Source organism: Phocoena phocoena, chromosome 14 (genome assembly GCF_963924675.1).
Source record: "Phocoena phocoena chromosome 14, mPhoPho1.1, whole genome shotgun sequence".
Lineage (NCBI taxonomy): Eukaryota > Metazoa > Chordata > Mammalia > Artiodactyla > Phocoenidae > Phocoena > Phocoena phocoena.
In genome coordinates this window covers 35,581,829-35,606,175 of record NC_089232.1, presented here as the reverse complement: position 1 = coordinate 35,606,175, position 24,347 = coordinate 35,581,829, and the positions used below count along the sequence as shown (strand labels likewise).

At 37.0% G+C, this 24,347-nt stretch overlaps 1 protein-coding gene across 2 annotated transcripts in view; it reads left to right on the top strand.

Annotated features, from left to right (window-relative positions):
- The first annotated feature begins 3,842 nt into the window (after nt 1-3,842).
- Nucleotides 3,843-24,347, top strand: part of ACTR2 (actin related protein 2) — a 35,378-nt gene continuing 14,873 nt past the window's right edge. The window contains exons 1-6 of one of the 2 annotated variants that reach the window (XM_065890708.1): nt 3,853-3,900; nt 10,844-10,954; nt 13,012-13,026; nt 16,473-16,688; nt 20,346-20,418; nt 23,489-23,625. In XM_065890708.1, coding sequence (XP_065746780.1) covers nt 3,853-3,900; nt 10,844-10,954; nt 13,012-13,026; nt 16,473-16,688; nt 20,346-20,418; nt 23,489-23,625 — 600 coding nt within the window. Of the gene's footprint in view, nt 3,901-10,843; nt 10,955-13,011; nt 13,027-16,472; nt 16,689-20,345; nt 20,419-23,488; nt 23,626-24,347 lie in introns of both variants that reach the window. The other variant, XM_065890709.1, reaches the window with a different exon arrangement.

Below are 24,347 nucleotides of genomic sequence, written 5' to 3'. Positions count from 1 at the left end.
ATGTAGTTTCCTTTTTATTGTCAAACAGTGTTCCATTGTATGGATATACCACATAGTTTACTCATTCACAAATTGAAGGACATTTGGATTGTTTCTACTCTTCACCTATTATGAGTAATGCCACTATGAACATTTGTACGCAAGTCTGTGGATATATGCTTTCATTTCTCTTGGATATATACCTAGGAGTGGAACTGCTGGGTATGGTAATTTTATGTTTAACTTTTTGAAAAACTGCCAAACTGCTTTCCAAAGTTGCTGCAGCGCTGTATGTTCCTACCAGCAATGTATGAGGGTTCCAGTTTCTCCACATCTTTGCTAACATTTGTTATGTTTTCTTTCTGATTATAGGCATTCTGGTGAGTATGAAGTGATATCTCATTATGATTTTAATTCGCATTAAGTGATTAATGATGTTGAGCATCTTTCCACGTGCTTATTAGCCATTCATAAATCTTCATTGGTGAAACGTCTATTCAAATCTTTTGCTCATTTTTAAATTAGGTAATGTGTCTTCTTATTGTTATAATGTTCTTAATATTTTCTGGATACAAGTGCTTTGTTGGATATATGATTTGCAAATATTTTCTTCTAGTTCATGGCTTGTCTTTATCTTTTCTTAATACATGAATGAAAAGTTTTAAATTTCTATTAAGTATAACTTGTCAATTTTTTTCCTTTATGGATCATGACTCTGGTGTCATATCTAAGCAATCTTTAACTCAGCATCAAAAGATTTTTCTGTTTTCTTCTGGAATTTATAGACTTTTAGCTCTTTTACATTTAGGTCTATGATCCATTTGAATTAAGTTTTATGTATAGTGTGAGGTAAGGGTCAAAGTTCTCCCCCCCACCACCACAGATATTCAATTATCCTAGCACTATTTGTGTTAAAAAAATTTTTTTTACTCTTTGCCTATTGAATTGTTTCAGCACATTTGTTGAAAATCAAATGACCATAAATGTAAAGGTTTATTTCTGGGCTGTCTATTCTGTTCCATTGATCTATATGTCTATCCTTGTGGCAATACCACACGTATTCATTACTGTAGTAGCTTTATAAGTTTTCAAATCAGGTAGCAGAAGTCTGTCACCTTTGCTTTTCTTTTTCAAAATTGCTTTGGCTATTCTGGTTCCTTTACATTTCCATATAAATTTTAGAATCAAACTTGTCAATTTCTAAAAAGAAAAAGGGCTGCTGGGGTTTTGATAGAGATTATATATATATATTTTCAACATCTTTATTGGAGTATAATTGCTCTACAATGGTGTGTTAGCTTCTGCTGTATAACAAAGTGAATCAGCCACACGTATCCACATATCCCCATATCCCCTCCCTCTTGTCTCCCTCCCACCCTCTCTATTCCACCCCTCTAGGTGGTCACAAAGCACTGAGCTGACCTCCCTGTGCTATGCAGCTGCTTCCCACCAGCCATCCATTCTACATTTGGTATTGTATATATGTCCATGCCACTCTCACTTCACCCCAGCTTACCCTTCCCCCTCCCCATGTCCTCAAGTCCATTCTGATAGAGATTATATTGAATCTATAGATCAATTTGGAGAGAACCGTCAACTTAACAAGTGTTCAATCCATGATCATGGTATGTTTATTTACCTAGATCTTTGATTTCTCTTAGCAATGTTTTGTAGTTTTCAGCGTATAGGTCTTGCATTACTTTCATTACATTTATTTGGATTTTTCTGATACTCTTGTAAATGGAATTGTTTTCCTTATTTAATTTTCAGATTGTTAGCTGTTGGCATTTATAAATATATTGACTTCTGCATGTAGATCTTGGTAGACTTAATTTTTTAATTTTATTTTATTATTATTATTTTTTGAGGTACGTGGGCCACTCACTGTTGTGGCCTCTCCCGTTGTGGAGCACAGGCTCCGGACGCGCAGGCTCAGTGGCCATGGCTCACGGGCCCAGCCGCTCTGCGGCATGTGGGATCTTCCCAGACCAGGACATGAACCCATGTCCCCTGCATCGGCAGGCGGACTCTCAACCACTGCGCCACCAGGGAAGCCCTAGGATTAATTTTTTTAAAGTCTCTGTTTTGTCATGTGTAAAAAGGAAATAGCTGCCTAGCAAGATTTTGTGCAGAATAATATACATACAATTTCAGCAGAAGGCTAGAAATGAAGCTCTCCCCCACACAAAAAAATTCAGTCACCTAAAATGTGAGGTCACATTATTTTGGGGAAAGGGAAATGACCAGGATGAGCCTGGTGCAGAAGGCAGGAAACAGTTGCCAACAGCATTATATCTGTATTTGCATAATCAAGGCGCTTTGCTGCATTTTCATTAGTGTAGCAAATAGATGTTTGTTGATATTTCCTATCATCTGCATGTGGTGATTTTATAATCAGAAGAAAACAAATGTTACTTCTTAAAAAGTAAAAATTAGTAATCCATTTAATTTCATAAAGAGGAAAAGTAAAATGACACAGAAATGCTTGAATTCAATTTGCTGAGACCAATTAAATATAATTCCATGAAAACTACACAGTGTTAGGCACTGGGTCCAGAAAAGACAGACATGTAATTTATGAACTACTGCAAAGTTCAGCAGGCTGAGGTACCTCAATGACTACTGAAGCAGATGCAGGGAAGAGATTCCCCCAAGGCCTCCTACTCAGACTAACTTCTCAAACTTCCAAAAACTATGGCAGCTTTATTTTGATCTTTTTTTAAAATTTGGCTGTCCGCCTTGTGAGATCTCAGTTCCCCCACCAGGGATTGAATCCAGGGCCTTGGCAGTGAAAGCGAGGAATCTTAACCACTAGACCACCAGGGAACTCCCATACTTTGATCTATTTTTATATGTTGGGTTTCCATATAAGATTAAATTTGAATAAAGCATTCTATGCCTTTATAAGGTTTGAAAACCACTGTCTAATAAAAGAACAAAGTGAAACTGAAAAGCAGTCTGGTATTATAATATTGAACTGAGGGCTCATGTAGAGTGGGCCCAGATCACAGAATTCCTGAGTGGCGAGGCCTTGTTTGAAACTGGGGTTGTCTGATTTCAAAGCACAGAGTCTGGGTTCAGACAGGTACATATACTGAAGAGGTGTGAAGCAACATGCTGCTGCAAGGGAAGAGGTGAGCAATGAGGCTGGAATCGTTAAGCACCTACTCTTGTTCACTTGACTAAGGGCGAACCGGGCAAAGACAGATTGGGCTGGAATTGGAGGAATCGGTGTAAACGCGCGATTTCATGTGTCTGTACCATCGCAGCTCTGCCCACTGAAAAGGCCTACAATGATACACCAAGCCTCATTCAATGGTGGGGTTAGCAAGGCTGTCTGCCGCCTCCCGCCCTCCCGGCAGGCTTCTCTGTCACATTCCATTGCGGTCTCGCCACAGACCAGATAGCTTTCATCTGCCTGCGCCTCCTTCAGCCGGGTAAGAGGAGCCCCCAACTCCTGCCACGCCTTAAGGAGAAGACCGCAGAGGCCACCACCTCGGCGGCCATTTACACCCGGTGAACCGGCAACAAGACGCCGACAAGAAGAACCTGCATGGGCGGCGACCCTGAAGGCGGAGCTGGAACCGAAGCCGGAAACGGCGCCGTGGGCGGGACCTCGGGCTCCTTTGTTTCTTATTGGAGCTCACCGCTGCCAGTCTCGGCCTCCTCCCTCCCGTCCTCACCTCTTCCGCGCCGGCAGTCAGTAGGTGGCGGGCAGGGGCGGGTAGGGGCGGACGGTCACTTCCGGGTGGGAGAAAAAAGCTGGGCCGCGGGAGGGGCCGGGAAGACGGAGGAGGAGGAAGAGGAATCGACGGACGGCGGAGGTTGTAGGTTGTTCAGTTGCGGCGGCTCCGGCTCTCTTACGGGCGCACTATGGACAGCCAGGGCCGGAAGGTGGTAGTGTGCGACAACGGCACCGGGGTAAGCGCTTCGCGGGGAGGCTGCAGCGGCTACAGGCTCGGGCAGGGGATGAGCGAGGAGCGCACGAGCCCTTGGCGCCCGGGGCTGCACCCCTGGGCCCTCGGCCCCCGGGGCCAAGGGGCCAGGGCCTCGCTTCCCGCCTCCGTGGGTGTGGCGCGCGAGAGGGTCGGGCCCCTTAGTTTCCCCGAGCCCGCCACTCCCGCAGCTCGGGGTCAGGACGGCGGGCGAGGCCGGCACTGGATGGGGTTCCCACCTGCTGCCCGGCCGGGGCCGGCCCCGCGCTGGAGCCGCGGGATTCTGGCTGGCTAAAGGGCCGGAGGGGTAAAAGACTGGGTTTGTGTGTTCCAAAAGGGCTCCATTCCCCAGGGTTGCCGGTGTGTAAAAAGAAGATCAAGAGGCCTTCCTCTTCCTGTATAGTTGAAGATACAGAACGGGAGGCAGGAAACGGGTTTAAAGAAAAAAGGGAAGTGCTGTCATGCAGTGAGCCTCAGTCCTTTCGCAGTGTTTGTTTTTTTGTTTTCTTGTTTTTTGAGGGGAAGGGAGACCAGGTCGGCAGCGCATCATTTACTTTTTGTTCTGCATGCTGGAAATTTGGCCCAGGTACAGCCCCGCAGAGACCAGTGTGTTCCAGTGGTTGATCTTGCACCCTTTAAGGCCCAAGTGTTAATTCCACTAACCTTAGGGGAAGTTAATCAGTTTGGGTACCCCTCCTCCTTTTTTTCCTTACTTGCAGAATACAGGTAACGTTAGTATTTAAGATTCTAAAATGCAAATAATTGTAAAAATCTGAGTAAAACACTGATACAGAAATTATTTGAAAGTTGTTTCTTTCAATCGCCCCCCCCCAATTAAAAAATGTATTTTGGGCAGCAAAGTCAGCAAATTAGAAGACAGAAGTGTTACTTATTTTGGATGAGTTCTGTAGTGATCACTTCCCCCTACATTACAACAAGTCCTAACCATCTTGGAGCTGCAGTATTTTGTGACTTTTATCCCCTTCCTTCCATAAATGTGATAGATGAATTAAAATATATTTTATTTGAACTTTAAAGCCCTTTGGAAACTGGATTGTTGAGGGGAAAAAAGAGCTGATATTCACTGATATAATGCTGCCCTTGATTGAATTTGTTAGACTTTTACAAGCAATGCTGATATTAGCTTTATCTGACCTAAGTTAAAAACGGATAAGAGTAAGAAGACATCCATACAAAATGGAATAGTACTTAAAGAAAAGGAGGCAGGTCCACCACTATAGAAACATTTTTAAGATCTATTGTTAAGTTTAAAAAAAAGTTTTACAGCAATTCCATCTTTATTAAAGATATTTATGTGTCCACAAATGTATGTGTATATGAAAGTTTTGGCGGAATTCATAAGAAATGTATGTTCATAGTGGTTACCTTTGAGACTAGGGATAAGAGTGAGGTAAGGTGGGAAGGACTTCATCACCCTTCTGAATTATTGGAAAACTGTTCTTTGTTTTTTTAACAAACCATGTATTATTAAACTATCTCTAAATGAAACTAACTATAAACATGTATTACTTTTACAGTTAAAACTCAGTTAAAGGTGCTTTTTAAAAAATATTAGCCTGATTCCCACTGTAGCTCAAATTGACCTCTAAATAAATGTAAATCTTTAAAAGTTGATGTTAATATATTTTGTTTTGTGAATAGGTCAGCTTTTTTCTTTAGAAATTGAAGTCAGTTATGTTTTAATGGATTCCTCCTCTTTGAAGGACAGTGAACCCTGTTTTTGTAGTATATGTTTTCTCATAATATTTAGGGTTTTTTTTTCTTCTTCTTTTTTTAAAAAATTTTCTTTTTGGCTGCACCGCATGCAGGATCTTAGTTCCCGGACCAGGGATCGAACCCGCGCTCTCTGAGGTGGAAGCGCGGAGTATTAACCACTGGACAACTGGGGAAGTCCCATAATATTTAGTTTTTATGTTACTATTTCATTAGTTTATCTGTGTTAGAAAACTGATTGTATATTATTGATTAGTCTTATGTCTAATCCATAATTTAAGAATCTTGTTTCTTAAGACAAACGATCAGTTACTATGACATAAATAGAAAAGTGTAGTTAATTCAAACAAAAACTTACATATTTGGTGTTATGTTTCTAGTTACTTTAAAATTTTTATCCAGATTTTCTATAGGACATGGTAGACTTCAAATGAAGAAACAGCTCTGATGTGGTATGTAGTCATGAATGCTGTGATATTACTGAAAATTTAGAGAATTAGGAACCACTTAGATTCTGTATTTCTTATGGTTATACTTCATAGTCAGTTTGATTTTATTTAGGTACCTGAAGGTCTAATGATTCCTCTATGATTAAATAAAGAAGATATTAAAATTAAATTTCTAAAAACTTATGGAAATAGTTGTTACTCCAAAGCAATTTGCCTCTTACACATTTTAGGTGTTAAAATTATAGGTATTTGAGAACTTGATTTTTTTTTTTTTTAATTTATTTATTTATGGCTGCGTTGGGTCTTTGTTGCAGTGCGTGGGCTTCTCATTGCGGTGGCTTCTCTTGTCGCGGAGCACGGGCTCTAGGCGCGAGGGCTTCAGTAGTTGTGGCACACGGGCTTAGTTGCTCCATGGCATGTGGGATCTTCCTGGACCAGGGCTCGAACCCGTGTCCCCTGCATTGGCAGGTGGATTCTTAACCACTGCACCAACAGGGAAGTCCTGAGAACTTGATTTTTTAAGCCCCTCTGGCAGGCCCTGAATCAAATGCCCTAAGAGTAGGTGAGTTCTTGTGATCACGTGCCAGATGTTGGTCCCGCTCTTCTTCCTCACTAGCTCCCAAGCTGACCACTGTCTCTTTTCCTCCTAGAGGAGGAAAAGCTCATCCATTTCCAGTACTTTATGCATTTCACCTTCATAACCATTCAAACCTAAAATGGAGCCTTTGGTCCAAACCTGCACCTAAAATAGAGCTGCGGAAAGTGGCCAAATAGGTGAAAATGTGGAGATCTGCTTAGGCTTGGGTGCCTTACAAGAGTTGGGCCTGGGCCCCTGGTGTTGTATATTCTTTTACCAAACTTGGGTGATTTCATCAACATTGAGTTAGTTCACCAACAGTGAAGACTTCTGGCGTGCCTACTGTGTGACTGGTATAATTTTTAGGGTCTAGTGATACAAAGTAGCTTATAGTGTTAGGTAATTATACTTTTACAATTCACATTTGTAGTATTATGGCCTTTATCAGGCTTATACAGATTTATATAATGAATTTAGGACTGTTTGAGTTAGAAACAAATCAGAAACAGGTTTGGTTTCACCCTATAAAATGCTTTGGAATAGGGCTTCCCTGGTAGCGCAGTGGTTGAGAGTCTGCCTGCCGATGCGGGGGACACGGGTTCGTGCCCCGGTCCAGGAAGATCCCACGTGCCGCAGAGCGGCTAGGCCCGTGAGCCATGGCCGCTGAGCCTGCGCTTCCGGAGCCTGTGCTCCGCAACAGGAGAGGCCACAACAGTGAGAGGCCCGCGTACCGCTAAAAAAAAAAAAAAAAGTGCTTTGGAATAAATATAATAAATATTTTAGTGGTCTGAGATCAGAATAATCACTATGCAATTAAATTAATATGTCAATACCATCAATTTAAATTAATAAAGGAAAAATACAAATTAAATAAGTCCAAATGAGGCTTTATAAATCCCAGTTTATTTTTTGAGGGAGAAAGGTACTTTTAGAGCAAGTGTAGATGAGCTTTTTTTTGTTGCTTGAAAGAACATTATATTGTTCATGTTCTTACCATTTGATGACTCAGTAGGAAGTAAGGGAGCCAGTTTAAACCACAGTGCTATGAAGAGGAAACTATATATGGTAAAATCTATTTCTTAAACACAGCCTTACTGCACACAATGAGAGAACTAAGCCACCAAGTCTTAAAATGATTGGAATGGGGGGAGGTATCTCCAGGATTAAAAATGATACCAAACAAATAATTTTAAAAAGAATATTTTCTTTGTATTTTATTACATCACGGTTTAGATCTTTTAAAAAATACTTACTTTTTACAAGAAAGGAAATGCCAGGTTGTCTGTTGGTTATATGTTATTGAGAAATACATCATTGTAATTATATTCTTGTTATTGTAACTGTTAATGCTTTCACATTTGAAATAATGTGAAATAGTGCAGCACTTGCCATTTTGACCAAACACTAGTACCCTGTAGTAATGCTAGCACTGGATTACTATGGCAGCATCTCCTTCCAGTAAGCTACTGCTTAAGTGGAATAAATGATTTCATTAATAAGTGATTGGTATCTTTAATTTGAACTAAAAGCCAAATTTCCATTTTTTATAAAGCACAGGAATAGTAGTTTACAGTTATTTTTATAGTTTCAGGAGTTCTTAATTTTTTGTCATCTTACCTCAGGCACTTGGCAAATATTTTGTCCGGTGAAGTATGCTCAGACAAGAATTTCAAGATGCAAACTACCCATCTATAATTGTTCAGATTATAATCAGTAAACGTTGAGTGATGTGATTATGGATTTACTGTGTTGCACGTTTCCCAGTGTGTTTGGCTCAGAATGAGGGGAGGCACGTCAACCTTCGCAGCCTCCTCCCTGCACCAGGACTTGGCTTACGCCCCATCCCAGGCTCCTGCCCCACCTTTACCTTATGTTACGATTTCTCACTTAAATCATTTGTTTACATTTAATATGCTAAAAATGCCCTTACAAACTTGTAGGTTCTTTTTTCATTCATTGTGTCATTTTTTTTAAGAACATTTATACCCATGTGAGCATGTTCAGTCTGGTGAATGGACACTTTTGACCCACCCAGTGTCCTTATCTGTTCATTATGTTAATACATAAGAATTTAATGTCTACATTGTATTTGGTTTCTATATTTGGAACATATGTATAAATTATGACTAAAGCTGGTGATCATGACAAATTTTATTTATGTAGAAATTTGGATATGGTGGGGTAATGAGAAGAGATTCTCTGGTTTTGCACCTGATTTCAGTTCACATCAAGTGAGCTGGCTTTTGACTTAAGGACAAAAGCGAGTTTGATTTAGAAGAGAAGCATGTGAGAGGTTTTTTCATTTTCTTTTAATTTGAATAGACTAGAAAATACTAAGGAGTATTCTTTTCCTCTGTGGCAGTTGTCACTCCAACTCTTTCTGGGTCACATTGTTAAATTATTTGGGAAGACATTGTGGAAAAATGGACTAGCATTTCTGAATTCTGTTGAACACTTTTTTAGGGTGGGAAGTGTACTGCTCTTTATCAACCACTATTCAAATGGAGAGAGAGTTATGAGCAAGCAGGTAATCTATTGCATATGCCATCATATCACAGTAACTTCTGCCTTGGAAGCTAATCCGGTCAGAATTGTATCATAGTTTTAGAAATGGGTATGTGGCTGAATGGTAAACTAAGCAGGACTAGATTTTGTGAGTTTGGAAGAAAACCTATCTGAGCAGTGTGTTTTATGTAGTTTCTAAAATGTAAACGTGAACTGAGGAGATACGAATTCAGGTGGTATTGGAAATATGCAATTTTTAAATTTTAGGCATATTTTTCATACCGGTAGCTTTAGTCTGCTAAAGACATGACTTCAACATATTTTTAAGAGCTCTATATATAAAAGACTTGAAATTATGCATGGCAGAATGTTCTAGACTATTTATAATTAAATGTGGTTCATCAACATCATTTCCAACAAGATTGTCTTTGCAGTAGAAAAATTTTATATTTTGGAGGGTTAGTCAGAAGTCAGTGAGTTTCAGGTAGTTGCTAATCTTTACCACTATCAAACAAAACAGTTCCTTGTATATAACACCTTTCTCTCCACTTCTGTGTTATTACTATCATGCATCACATTCAGTTTCTGTTTTTCTCCTTAATTCTTCTAAGAGAATATGGTACCTGAAGCCATGGAACAATAGACTTTCTCAATATTAAACATATTCTCTAGGTTAAAATAATCATAGTATCATACGGGTCAACAGCAAAACTGCTAATATTTATTGATCAGTTAAATAATATGCATTTAGTATGTGTCAGACACTGTTCTAGGTGCTTGGGATTCATCAGTAGACACAAAAATCCTTGCACAGTGTACCTACCATATATTGAATAAAGGCTTGGTAAGAGAGAGGGTAGAGACTGATTGTATTTCCTTTCTTTTATAGCTTCTTCCTCCCACCCTGAAGTCTTAAACTGCCTTTTCCTTGTAATGGCTGCTCTTAAAAATAAGTCTAAACAGACTGTATTATTGGTATAAGAACTAAAAACCCTTGGTTCTATTTTCAGTTTTACTGTAGATTGTTAAATCTCCTAGTACATCAGTTTCTTATTCATAAAATGGAAGTATTATTAGAATCAGTGATATGTCCTCATTGGAGAAAGTACACTATCTGAATATGAAATTATGTCATTTGTTATTACTGAATACGTTTGTCTAAATATAAAGATGTAAATAGCCCAAAATGCCTAATAAATGTTTATTTTGATGCTAGTCCATATGCCATTTGATTTTCCCATTTTCAAAAATGGGGTTGCTTAAGTGAATTGCCAGACATGAATGAAAAGCTGCTTTAGTTCTGTTCATTTTCTGACATTTCTCTTTTAAAAATCCTTAGCATTTGTTGAGTGAATTTGTCCGTTCCCCTCTGTGCATCAAGGCAGTGGGCTCCAGCATGAACTGCTCAGCTTAGCTCCCTGTGGTGGGGAGACCTAGGCACTAAATAAGCAGTTAACCAGTAAGGAAATGGGAACTCTGGTAGTAGTGCCATAAAGGAAATAAATGGAGGATATGATAGATGGGGTGACTACTTTGGGTAATTTGAAAGCAACAAAAGTTTAAAATATTATATAAATGCAAAGTGGTACTTTTCAGATACAGTTTTTAAAAGGATAATATCATAAATACCTTGACACTAACCCACTTTTACTGTTCTTTTCCAGTTTGTGAAGTGTGGATATGCAGGCTCCAACTTTCCAGAACACATCTTCCCAGCTTTGGTTGGAAGACCTATTATCAGATCAACCACCAAAGTGGGAAACATTGAAATCAAGGTAATATTTTATTTATTGATAAATGAGGAGCAAACCCTGTGAGGTGTTCTTTGAATTAAGTAGTTTTAAAATGTGATGCCTTGAAAAGCAAAGGAGGAGGGCCGAATTTCTTATATTTAAAATTTTTATCAACACCTGAAGCAAGGCACCAGAAACTGAAGTTAATTTCATCTGACTTTAAGTATAGCTTGATGCCATTACTCTCTGAATGAAGTAAAATACTTAGTAAGATTTTTATGTTGATGTGAATACTATATTAGTGACTTAAAGTCCTATTACCTAATATAATTTTTAAAAGAAATCAGCCTGGTATTTTTATGTCTTTCAGTTCCATATATTTTTCTATGTTAGCGTCTCTTTGGGACCTAAGATTTTTCCTTCCCATGTTCTCATGGCCTGATCCCCCTACATTTTTATATAGCTAGTCAGGAAACACAGGATATAAATCTTATTGGTTTCTCTTTTCACCAGTATAACTGATTTCCATAGTGTGCAGGAGGAAGCTGTGCAAGTCTTTATTTGGCCTTGTATTTATCTTAGAACCAGGAGAGGGAAGGGAATATTGTCATTGCCTACCTACTGTACTTAACATGAGTGACTGGATGTTAAGGGTGATAGATTTTTATCTTCTATTAAAGGGATTGAAAATCAAGTGGGAGTTACAATATTGTAGAAGAAAAAGAATCAAAAGTCAGTGGTCACCAATTGACTTAAATTTTTCAGGTGGCCTAGGGATCAGGTTATACAAAATGCAGTAACATTTAGGGGCCCTTTTACTGAATCATTTGTGAACGGACTAGCATTGTTGGTCCTATCTGGACAGTCCTTGGCAGGACTTCACTGAATTGTTAGTGTGTGAGTTAGTGTGTGCCTCTCTGGAACGTTTATTTGAGATGTCTAGGAAGGTGGTAGTAGGTGGTAGAAGTTTGCTACTTGGTGGCTCTCTGCTGTTGGGACTAGAGAATTGAATTACACAATGAATAAAAGTACAAACTGAAACTTAGGTTCTGTGTTAATTTTTTAAAGACTTAAAAGAGTGAATGATTCTGGCCTCTGTTTTGTTACGTTACAATCGGAAGGGATACTCAATATGAGAGGTTTTTTGTTTTTGTTTTGGGGGTTTTTTTAGGGTCTCTTGGGAATTTTGTGGAATTCTGTATTCTCTTTTTGTGAACTCCTTTCGTTCTGATTGAATTCAATCTTAAATGAACTCAACTTAAAATTTAGCTAATAATAGTGATAAGGATAAACTTTTTAATGATGTTGGAAGTCACACTTTTATTCAGTATCAGCCTTTTAAAGAAGAATGGCTTTTTTATATACTTTATGGATAATAACATTTTTGAGGTATTAAGATACATATAGCTATTTTTATTGACCAGCATAGTCATAATAATTACCATTTTCTTGCTTTTTAAGGCCAAGTGATAGAAATGAAACTAGATGATATCCTAATAAGACGTTTTTGCTAAGGAATTCCCCAGTAGCATTTGCTCGTATGGTTTGTCAGTCTGTGTTCGATTGGCTCACTTCTGTTCAATCTGCTTAATCTTTTAAGTCTTTCAAGTTAATTTGTCTTCCAGTAGAAAACAGTGAAAGAAAACAGACCTGTGTCAAATTTAACTTGACTACTAGAGCTTGGAAAGTCAACTCTAAATACCCTTTACTTACTCAGCTAGACCTTTTCTGCTATTTATTTTCCTTAATTAAGGTTCTTAAATTCAGTAACGAATTAAAGAAATATGACGTTTTTGGAATTTCTATGCTTAGTGGATTGATTTATACTTTTTGTGTCTTGTTAGCTAAAATGTGGTAGACTAAAAACTGGAAATTTAAATTGTTTAATGAGTTTATTTTCATTCAGGAGTAATAACTGTCCATGCTAATTCGGCCCTAATTGTTAACTCCATAAACTGTAGTAGTACTGCATCTGACCTCGACCTAATTTGTCTCTATTGCTTGTATGTTTAAAAATTTCAGTGAGGATTTTATTTAGGCCTTTTCTGACTCTTACTTCTACCTTCTCTCTCTTCACCTTTCTTGACCTGTTGAAGTAGAATAACAAAAAGATGGTAAGTGAGGTTACACACATGCTCTCTGTTTGTTTTCCACTTTTGCTTGGTGGGACAGTAGTTGTTGTTTTGTGTCCCTTTGGTATTGGGGAGGGGGGTAATTCCATATTTTAATTTTTTAATTTTTAAGTACTTTGATTTTTAACCTTTTTCATTGCTTCAATTTGGTAGCAACTAATTAAGTCCTATACTTTCCTGATTGCATACAATGGACCAAATCAGAACTAATTACTAACGTAGTTTTGAATTGTTTTCCTTGTGTTTTTTGTAGATGAATGTTACGATTAAAATGGAATGTGGTGTGCCTTTTATTAGAAACCAAGTGGCTTTATTTAGGATATGTGTGATCCAGAAAATTGGGGTGAAGTTGTTGCATTTGGATAAATCCACTTTATTGACCATTGTTAAATTGAACACTGCCTGTCATAGCCTCTATATATATGTGTATATATTTGCATCCAGTACAGTATCATATGTGTATTTAATAAACTGAGTAAAATTTTAATGTGCAAATGAACTATAAATAGTAAAGGGGGAGAAAAAGAGATTGACTTGTTTCCTATATTATCTTTATCGATGAGCAGATTTTGTATTATCTGAGTATAAATAAGAAAAAGGTGGAAGTCTTGTAAGACTTTCGCATAGACAATAGATTCTTCCTCTAAATAAATACCATTGTGTGGCACCTTTTTCTTTTGAACTAGAACTAGGCGCATCCCAGGCAATTGACTCTTTCACCATATTTTTCTGTGGTAGTCAAAGTGCTTTCTGTAGTAGATATTTTCAAGTTTGTTTGTTTTTAATATTATTTGTAAGCAGCTTTGACAGAGATTAATATCAGGCCTTTCTAGTGATATGTATTTTAACTAGTAACAGTAACTTTGTGAAGTTTTCTTTTGAATAAACAAAAGCATTTAAAAGTGGAAATTCCTACATTTATCCTAAATAAAAGATCATGCATTTGTCTTAAAATCTGGAGGAGATTAAGAAAAAAGTGTACTTGTAGAGAACAGTGTAGGCTTAATTTAATGTTTTTTATGAAATTTTGTTCTAGGAATTTAATTGTGGTTTTAAAGTATATTTGCTCTACTTTTAATTTGAGGTGACATTGTTCAGAATGATTCTTGGCAAATCTCATCTACATTGCCTGCTTTTCATAAAATATAAATGCTTTTATAACAAAATCTCAGACAGTTACTATAATTTTTCATTCTTTCAGGTAATAGGTGATGGTTTAGGCTTGGTCCAATGATGAGGTGGGTGGTAAAAAACTAAGGCCTGATCTGATGGCTTATAATTTTGGTCTTGGAGGTGTGGGCAAGTTACATAACCTTTTATCATTTTGGGGTTTTGGAAGTTAAAATGTTCTAAGGAAAACTATATGTTTTAGGATTTTTTGAAATAAAATTTTAGATATCGATACGTTTTTAAATTAGGTAGCTTGAGTTAGTCAAGACTATTTGCACTAATTTGATAAGTTAATACTCGTTTTCTTCCATTTTAAATGTCCTCTTTGTTCAGAGGGATGGTAAGATACTCAATGCCAGATGTTTTTTTCAGTTAATTATTTATGGTATGTGTGCCCTAGAAGTAGATCCATGACACTTTTATTTTGAGTTGGCATTAGATCAGACATATGTAAGCCTCTATTCTTGCATGGAATAAAAACTAAACAGTCTGATGAAATCAGACCAGACTTATACTAAATTTGTTGAAATGTAGTTGTGTATATATATCGATGATATAAACCATCTAATTATCTGATCTGTTATTACCTTGTATAACACAAAGAAAGATATATTCTAGGAGAAAGTAACAAAATTGTATATTAAGTTATATTGATGGCCAAAAGTAATATATGTACTTGGAGGTTTAAATTCCTCCCCCTAACATTTTATTAAGACGTGTTTAGAATACACGGCAAAGTTGGAGGAATTTTGCAGTGAAACCCATACATCCATCACCTAGATTCTGATATTAATGTTTACTATACTGATATATCACATATCTATCCATTTATCCATCTGTCAGTCCATCAGTGTATCTTGTCTTTTGATGTATTTGAAATTATCAGTATACTTCTCCATAAGTAATTCAACAAATGCATGTCAGTTACTAGAGTTCACAAATACAGATTTTTAGTTTTGCATTTTCCTATCAGATGATTCTAAATAGTTAATATTTAAGCAATTTGAGTATTAAGTTATGGTAAATTAACTTTATACAAAATTAGTTGCAACAGAAAAGTTTTAGTGAACATTTCTAGCATGTGCTTTAACTTTATTTTTCCTTTTTGTTGTTGCTTTCAGTGGATTTTCTGGAAATCTGTTTGGTTTTTTTTATTGGTGTTGTTTTTAGAGTCTTCATCCTTGTTTATCTCTTCTCTTTTTTTTTAATAGTTATTTTTAAAAGTTTTAAAGTCATACATGTATTTAAACTTCTGTTTTAAAATATCCTAAGGTCTTATAGCAAATAGTAGCTATTTCTGATACTAGGGGTATTTTTTTTAATTGAATTCATCAGTATATGTAGAAATCAAGATTATTTAGCATTTTGACTAGCCGATTTCTAAAATAAGTTTAAATTCTGGGACATCGTTAGCCTTATTATACACACAAAATTTGACTTTTGAAATGTGGGTCATCTTAAGTATGCTGTCATTGGAGACAAGACTTGTGAGTATTCTGCTTCGTGTGTAATAGCATAGTTTTCCAGTATTATACTTTAAGATTGAAGATGTCGCTCATGAGATAATTTTAAAGAAGAATTGCTTCTCTTTGTCTTAATTTTTTGTATCTCTACAAATTATCATTCATCTTGGTGAGGCATATATTGAAACTTAATTTCAATTCTAATTGAGGCATATATAGGTAGAAGTTTGTGAAATTTACAAGTTATGTGGTGCATATGTCCATTCTTACAGTGTAATAAAACATCCTTTTATTTTTTGCTTCTCATTATGCTTTATAGTAGTTACACTTATCATTTTGATATTTAGTACAAAGAAATGTGCTGCATGCATTGAGCATTTTTCTACAAGTTTTTTTTTCCCTGATGTGCTATCTCACATATCACAGGCCTTATTTTTTGAACATTTGAGCAAAAGAAACAGATGAAACCTCATACAAAACCCTCCAAAATATGAAAATGTGGGGTTTATTTGTGCTAATGCTCTTCTTTTGGAAACATATGTATTAAAGGTAAGGTCAATTTATTGATTTAAACCACGCTGTACATAAAAATTTTATTCATGATTAAGATTTGCAAGGCATTGTTCATGAAAGAAAAGACCTTTTTAACTTGTGGAATGAAGAACTTTGTCTGAAAGTGCCAGAAAGATTAAAATTAATTATTCCCAAGTTTTCCAAAATATTATGAGAGGATAATTTTCTGAAGGTATTTTATACAAAAATTTGGTCTAAAGCTTTGATATTATAATTTTCTAGGATCTTATGGTTGGTGATGAGGCAAGTGAATTACGCTCAATGTTAGAAGTTAATTACCCAATGGAAAATGGCATAGTACGAAATTGGGATGACATGAAACACCTGTGGGACTATACATTTGGACCAGAGAAACTTAACATAGATACCAGGAATTGTAAAATCTTGCTCACAGAACCTCCTATGAACCCAACCAAAAACAGAGAGAAGATTGTAGAGGTAAGTTTTTAGATGGGTTGCGCACATATGTGTTTCTGTGATGTGATGTTAAAGCACATGTTTTTTCTTTTATCTTACCGTTGTCCTTAAGAATAAAGGGAATAAGAATAATTGTTATTTTCTCCCAGATCCTATTTATTGAGCACCTAACTATGTTAGTCATTACTTATAAGTAGAATATACCAGTAAACAAAGCGAAGTCCTGCTGCCATGGAGTTTATCCTCTAGCAGGGGAAAACGGACCAAAAGAGCAAAAAGTGAGTTAATTGAATGGTTTGTTAGAAGATAATAGATGCTAAAGGGAAAAAAAAGAGTAGGTTAAGGGGGATGGGGAATGTAGGGAGGCTGCGTTTTTCATAGAATGTGGTAGTATGTGTCTGTGAGAAGGTGATATTTAAACAAAGGGAGTTAGCCAGAATATATTTGGGAAGAGCATTCCAGGCAAAGGGAGTAGCCAGTGTAAAGGTCTTGAAATGGGAGCAAGCCTGGCATATTAGAGAGTCAGCAAGGAAGCCAGTGTGGGAGAGCAACAGGAGACGAGGTGGGAGAAGTAATGGGGCAATCTAGGGCCATGTAGGCTCTAATAGGGAATTAGATTTAAACTCCAAGTGAAATGTACAAGGAAGGGACATGCTCAGATTTAGGTTCCTGTGGCTGCTGTGTTGAATGTAGATAGAACATAAGGAGGCAAGGGTACAAGAGAGACCAGTTTGGAGACTTTTTCAGTTACCTAAGCACAAGTTAATAATGGCTAGGATTAGGGGTAGTAGCAGAGAAGGTAATGAGAAGTGGCCAGATTGTGGCTCTGTTTTGAAGGTAGGGCCAAAATATATTCTGATTTCTTAGATGTGGGTAATAGAGGGATAACGGCAAAGATTTCGCTTGAGTAACTGGAGGATGGGGAAAGACTGAGATAGTAGAAGAGGATTTGGGAGGGAAATGGATCAGCAGTCCAGTTTTGGACGTGTTAGGTCTTCATTAGACATCCAAGCAAAAATGTCAAGTAGATGGTTATTAAGATCAAGTTCAGGAGAAAAGTCTGGGACTGGGGATAAAAACTTGGGAGAGTCATGAGGATATAGATAATATGGTTCACCAAAGAAGTGATAGTAGACAGAGGTGAGAAAGCGAAAGGCCAGGGAGATAGAGGAGAGCTGGGAAAGGAGGTTGAAACGGCTAATGAGGTAGGCAGTTACAGAGAGCAGAAAGTCTACATTCTTAATAGTTTAGATAGGTAACTTTTCAAGGTTGTCTTTCATTTTGTTATATATGAGATAGAAACCTTTAATTGCTTTGTATTTTAGTAGCTTTCCAGATACTACTTAATGTAAATATCTTGTTTTACTCAGTGGCTATCTTCAGATGTTTATGGAAATTTTGGAAGAGATTTAGAATTTTTATATTAAGTGTTTTAAAATTTTGAGATCATGGTTTTAGCTACAGAATCCATATCATTTCTTATGGTTCGTATTTTATTACTTTTTTCCTCTAGCCACCCCTAAAACTATGAAAGATGGGCTTTATTGTATTAGCTCATATTTTAATTGCATTTTACACTTTCTGGGTTTTTTTTGTTTTTGTTTTTTTGCACGGGCCTCTCACTGTTGTGGCCTCCCCTGCTGCGGAGCACAGGCTCCGGACACACAGGCCCGGTGGCCATGGCTCATGGGATGTAATTTCTATGTAATTTCTCCGCGGCACGTGGGATCGTCCCGGACCGGGGCACGAACCCGCGTCCCCTGCATCGGCAGGCTGACTCTCAACCACTGCGCCACCAGGGAAGCCCCATTTTACACTTTCTGAATGGTTTACAATCACTAATACTTTGTGATGGATAAGTAGTCATTTGTAATTGCTATTTATTTTTAGCAACTCATTACAAAATCAGAGTGAAGAGATATTTTTGCATTAAATCAAAAGATTACTACACAAAGAAACCTTTCAGAAAGTAACACAATACCAGAATGAAAGCCAAGTTTTCTTTCAAATGAAAAGTTAGGGAGATGACAGGTATAGTGTCATCCACTAACTAGCTATTTGACTAGGACACATACTTTTTTAATCTGCAAAAATGACAAGAATTAGTCTTACTGCACTCTAAGGTCTCATCTTTAGTTTAATGCTCCTTTTTACTCATGAGTGCAAACTTGGCTATGATTGATAATGCCCTACTTCATCTCATCCAGAAAGTTGTATTAGAACTACAGATACTTTTTAATGATCTTATAAGTAAAAACAAATTCTAACAGACTGTCAAGTTGATAAATGCAAATACAGTTGACCCTTGAACAGTGCAGGGTTAGGGGTGCCAACCCCCCTCGGTCAGACATTTGTGTATAACTTTACATTTGGCCCTCTTTATTCCAGTTCTGCACCACTGGATTCAGCCAATCTCGGATCATGTAGTGGTATAGTATTTATTTACTGAAAAAAACCTGCAATTAAGTGGACCTGCGCAGTTCAAACCTGTGTTTTCAAGGGTCAACTGTATAGCATTACTCTTCCATTTTCATCCCTGTGGTGGGGGAATAAAGGATGATGGAGTAGAATACTACTTAGAATATCTAGTTGTTTAATTGATGAGTATGTGTTTCAGAGATGTAGAATTTATGTATGTATGTATGTATTTTAGAATTTTTTAATTTTTTTAATTGAATTTTATTGAAGTATAGTTAATTTACAATGTTGTGTTAGTTTCAGGTGTACAGCACAGTGATTCAGTTTTGTTGGTCTTGGTTTTGTTTTTGGCTGCACCACGCTGTATGAGGGATCTTAGTTCCCTGACCAGGGATCGAACCTGTGCTCCCTGCAGTGGAAGCACGGAGTCCTAACTGCTGGACTGCAGGGAATTCCCCAGAGTTGTAAAATTTAAATTCTGTATAATTCCTATTGTGGTCAGTTGTAAAATTTCTAAATATGAGATATTCATAGCGGTAGTCAGCACTGCCAATCAAGGAATGCTCAGTGTAGATGACAGAGAAAATCCTATAGGATGTTCCCAGCCAACCTGCACTACAGAGAATGAGCATGGTTGGGAGCAGAGAGGGCATGAGGGAACTCCTCCCTGCAGTGTACCTTGGCAGAGAGTGGAACGCAGCCTTGGCTCCAGTGGGGAGGGCAGGCTCAGCTGCTCAGCATTCCGGAGTTGCTGTGTTTATTTTTGTTTTCCTGCCCCACTGTTTTATTACCTTTTTTTTTTTTTTTAACTGCTGGAGGTAGAGCCACGGTCTTTCTTGGCCCAGGTTGAGGGAGAGGGATGCGAAGGTAAGCAGTTAAGCAATTTCTATAGTTTGTCTTTAAATTAAAAGATATTTCCTTTAAGGGACATCAGTTGAGAAGAAAGCCTTGTTCAAAAGCAGAATGCTTTCTTTCACTCTAATTAGCCATTAACTAAAACACTCAGAAATCTTTGCTTTGTAGCACTTATGAAATGCTTGGGGACTTAGTGTGTATTCAAAAATCTGTCCCCCAAATTGGAGCTCTGTGACAGCAGGACTTCAGTAGAGGCAAAAAGAGCTAAAGAGAATGGAGGATTCTTTTGGGTTCTTTGATTCTATTTTGGATCGCTAATCCACTCTGACCATCAAGAAACCTTATACATACTTACTATGTAATTTCTAAATACTAATTTTTTTCCCTTTCCTTTTGCATTTTCAGGTAATGTTTGAAACTTATCAGTTTTCTGGAGTGTATGTAGCCATCCAGGCAGTTTTGACTTTGTATGCTCAAGGTAGGTGAAGCTTAACTTTTAGTATAATCAGTTCAGCAAATATTTATTAAATATGTTTGATGTCAGAGGAGTTTGATTTTTCGGTAAGTTGTAAGTCCCAGAAGAGCACAATATATATGTATTTATATTTATTCAAATATTTAAAATATTTATTCAGATATTTCTACAATTTCTAAAATTTGTCAAATAAAATATACACATTTTTATTTTCTTTACTAAACAATGAAAGACTTAGGAAAAAGAAACTTCTCAATTTTTTTAAAAGCAGAAGCTTCCCTCTTTTAGGCTATTTAAAGTAAAAAATGTTTTATAAAGTGGAGAATGAAAATGGAATTTGTCCTCAGAATTGGCAGTTAAAAAAAATAGAGCCAAAATGTTAGTATAAATCATGTTTGTCAAATACAAAGGAAAAGGCAGACATTTGAGAGTGCCTTCCTAACTTTTGAGGTGGATTTAATGGAGGGGAGCTACTGTGTTTTCTTGGTACTGCCGTTAGTAACTGCCTTGCTGTCCATTGGGAATAAAATAGTAGCCATGTAGGGAGGACTCTTTATATCCTGATGGTCTTATTGAGAACTTAAGGGGCCATCAGATATGTGCTACAGAGTTTGTTAGGCACTTAAAATGTAAAGATGCCTCAAGGACTTAGAATCTAATGGGGAAAAGATACAGAAATTGATTCAGCATGTCAGAGAAGATTTCTGAAGGAGGTGACAATTAAGTCTCAAGCCTTAGTACTTAAGCAGTGTATGACAATACAGTTGACCCTTGAACAATGCTGGTTTGAACTGCATGAGTCCACTTATACATGAATATTTTTTAATAGTAAATACTGCAGTACATGGTCCGTGGTTGGTTGAATCTGGGGGTGTAGAGGAACCATGGATGCAGAGGGCCAATTATAAGTTATATGCACGTTAACCCCCATGTTGTTCAGGGGTCAGTTGTACTTGGGAAACTAATATTGTAGTGATCCATCTGATTCTACACGTGCATGAGTAAAAATCACTTTTCAAAATACATACTGGGTTTTTAAACTGTCTTTACTACTACATATAGTTACTAAGAAAGTACTTGGGGAGAATTAAAATTTTAAATAGGCTTTATTCATTCACCAAGTGTAGCATGTGCCTCGATTTCTGTTTAGTGCAGAGGATATGGCAGTGAGTAGAGTAAGCTACTCCGTAAGCTACGTGTGGTCTCCTTGTCCTTAAGGCAGTTACAGCCCAGCTGTGAGTGATCAGTGCTTGTGTGCACCTAGGTAATTTTGTTTCATTTTTTTTTAAAGTAAATTTCAGAAATTATTTTAGAAAATACTTTGGAAAAATAGATATTAAAATTTTTGAATCTAAGCTTTGAAATTGGTGATAATAGTTGCATTTAGGGAGTGGGGATGGGACACTTCTGCTGAAATGATATTTTGTTTTAATTGAATGAAATTTACCTTAACAGATTTTTCTAGCAGTATTCATAAATTTATTTCTGTCCAAGGAGAAGATACCCTCTTTTAATTCCTGATACTTAGCTATTTTTCTTTAACTGTTGAATTCTTAATCAAAAGAACTCTAAGCCGTGGAAAAATTCTCCTTCTTAAACAAGGTGACTAGTGCTAACCAGTTAAACCAAAAAAAGTAAGAAGCAGCATTCGGAGCCAGGGAAGGTTTTTGAATAAGAGAGAGGTAACACAGTGATTCAGGAAAGTATGTTTGACTGCATTTTGCAGACAGGATTGAGGGGAATAACAAATCATGGAGTCTGGGCTGGAAGTTAAAGTGGTCAGGGAAGGTATAAATGGAAAGGTAAGAACTAGATTGAGCTTTAAAGAATCCTTAGGAATGAAGTGGAAAGAATGAATAATCCAGTGACAGAAGGGTGTGGCACTGTAATCCGGTCAAATACATAAGGGAAAGGCCAGTATGTAACCTAGTGGGAGTGTAGGAAATAAGGTGAGGTTGGATGGGAAGGTCTATTTGGAAAATAAAATATGTAAATTGCTGCTTTAGTTGATATTACTGGGAGTATTTTTGAATTAATGATATTGTGGATTCTTCTTTTTTACAATAGAAAGTCTCTTGTTTAAAAGAATGCAACCTTAAGAGGCAGTGTATGATTTTTATGAAACTTAAAAAATCAGTCAAGGAAAAACAGATTATATCAACTTCAGTAGGAGGTGGTTTGAATAAACGTATTCCAAGATAAATCAGTTACTTAGTGCATAATGAGAAAGAGGGATGGGACAGGGATGGGACAATGATAAAAGAATGCTTGAGCAAATTGTAGATAATGCATATTCTGGTTAAAATTTTTTTTGTTGTTAAAAATATTATTAGGCTATTAAAAACTACTAGAAAACATGAGTCAGAAAAAGTTTTGTCTTTCCTGAATTAACCCTGACACAGAAGGTGAAACAGTAATTTGCAGCCATTTATAGTTTTAAATAGCACTTATGAGAAACAGGGCAGCTTCTTTGCTGTTTGTTAAGAGGTTTAACTGACATTGTCTTTTTGGTTTCTGGTGAATAATTGAAATGATCCTTCGGCTAGTCAAGATGAATTGTTCTCAGATTTCTAGCTATCTAGTATCAACAAATTTTCCAAACACAGTTTTGTCATATGACAAAAATAATAATAAAGAACTAGATTATTTCAACAGGTTCACTATCAACTTGTGTAATATTTACCTTTCACAATGGTTTTCGTAAAAGTTATCCATGATGCTCTAGAAAATTTTACTTTAAGGGAATTCAGGGATCCAGATTAAGTTGGAAGGAAAAATAAAGACCATGTTGTATTTTTCAGTCCTAGGTCTGAAAAATAGTCCGAGGGCTATCTCCTGGGGTAGCCCATGATTAGACTAAAAGTCTCACAGGAGGCATGTGAGAGAACACTGACTTTAGTGTCTGTGTATTCGAAATAAGCTGCAAAATAAGCAAATAATAAAGAAATGCTGGCTTTTAGACCATTCTGGTTGGTGACGTTTCTAGTTTGGTTTCTTTACCAATATTTGAAATTTGCTGGCTTTGATTTTTCTGATTTGGCTTTTTATTTACAACCTCATTGTTCTTCCACAGGCTTATTAACTGGAGTAGTGGTGGACTCTGGAGATGGTGTGACTCACATTTGCCCAGTGTATGAAGGCTTTTCTCTCCCTCACCTTACCAGGAGACTGGATATTGCTGGGAGGGATATTACCAGATATCTTATCAAGGTAAGCACAAAAAAAATATATCATAGAATTAGATTTTGTAGTTTTGTGTGTACCAACTTAACACAAAATTAAATGTATCATCTCAGGATTCTAGCTAATCTGCACCACCAGAGGAGTGGCCCAGTTCATTATTCATATAAAATCCATGAGATTCACACACGTGATCTCTTGTATACTAATGAGAGTTCATCATTACATAATTATATTTACTATTCCCAAGGAATGGGTAGAGAGGTATTTCAAAGATGGAGGAAGACTCTAAAACTTCCTTGAACAACCTAGGCAACCTTCCTGCCATAAGACCTTCCTTTGAACAGGTGGATGATAAAGTGTACTTGTGAATATAATTAGTTATAATTTTCTTTAAAACATTGCTGGATAAAGTATATAAGGCCACTATTTGGAGGCATGTGGGTTTTTTGTAATGTGGGAAAAAAAGGTTTAGAATGTTGTCTGTACCAGAATTCTGTAGTTAGTGTATTCTCTCCAGGTCAGTCAGTGGCTCTCAGTCAGGGATAATGCTACCCCCCAGGGACATTTTGCAGTGTCTGGAGACATTTTTTGGTTGTTACAGCTTTGCAGGAAGGCTGCTAAACATCCTACAATGAACAGGGCATCCCCTGCAACTAAGAATTGTAAGGTCCGATATGTCATTGGTGCTGCTGTGAAGAGACTGTTCTAGGATGAAATCTGTGCAGTAAATTAGGTTGCATTAAGTCTTC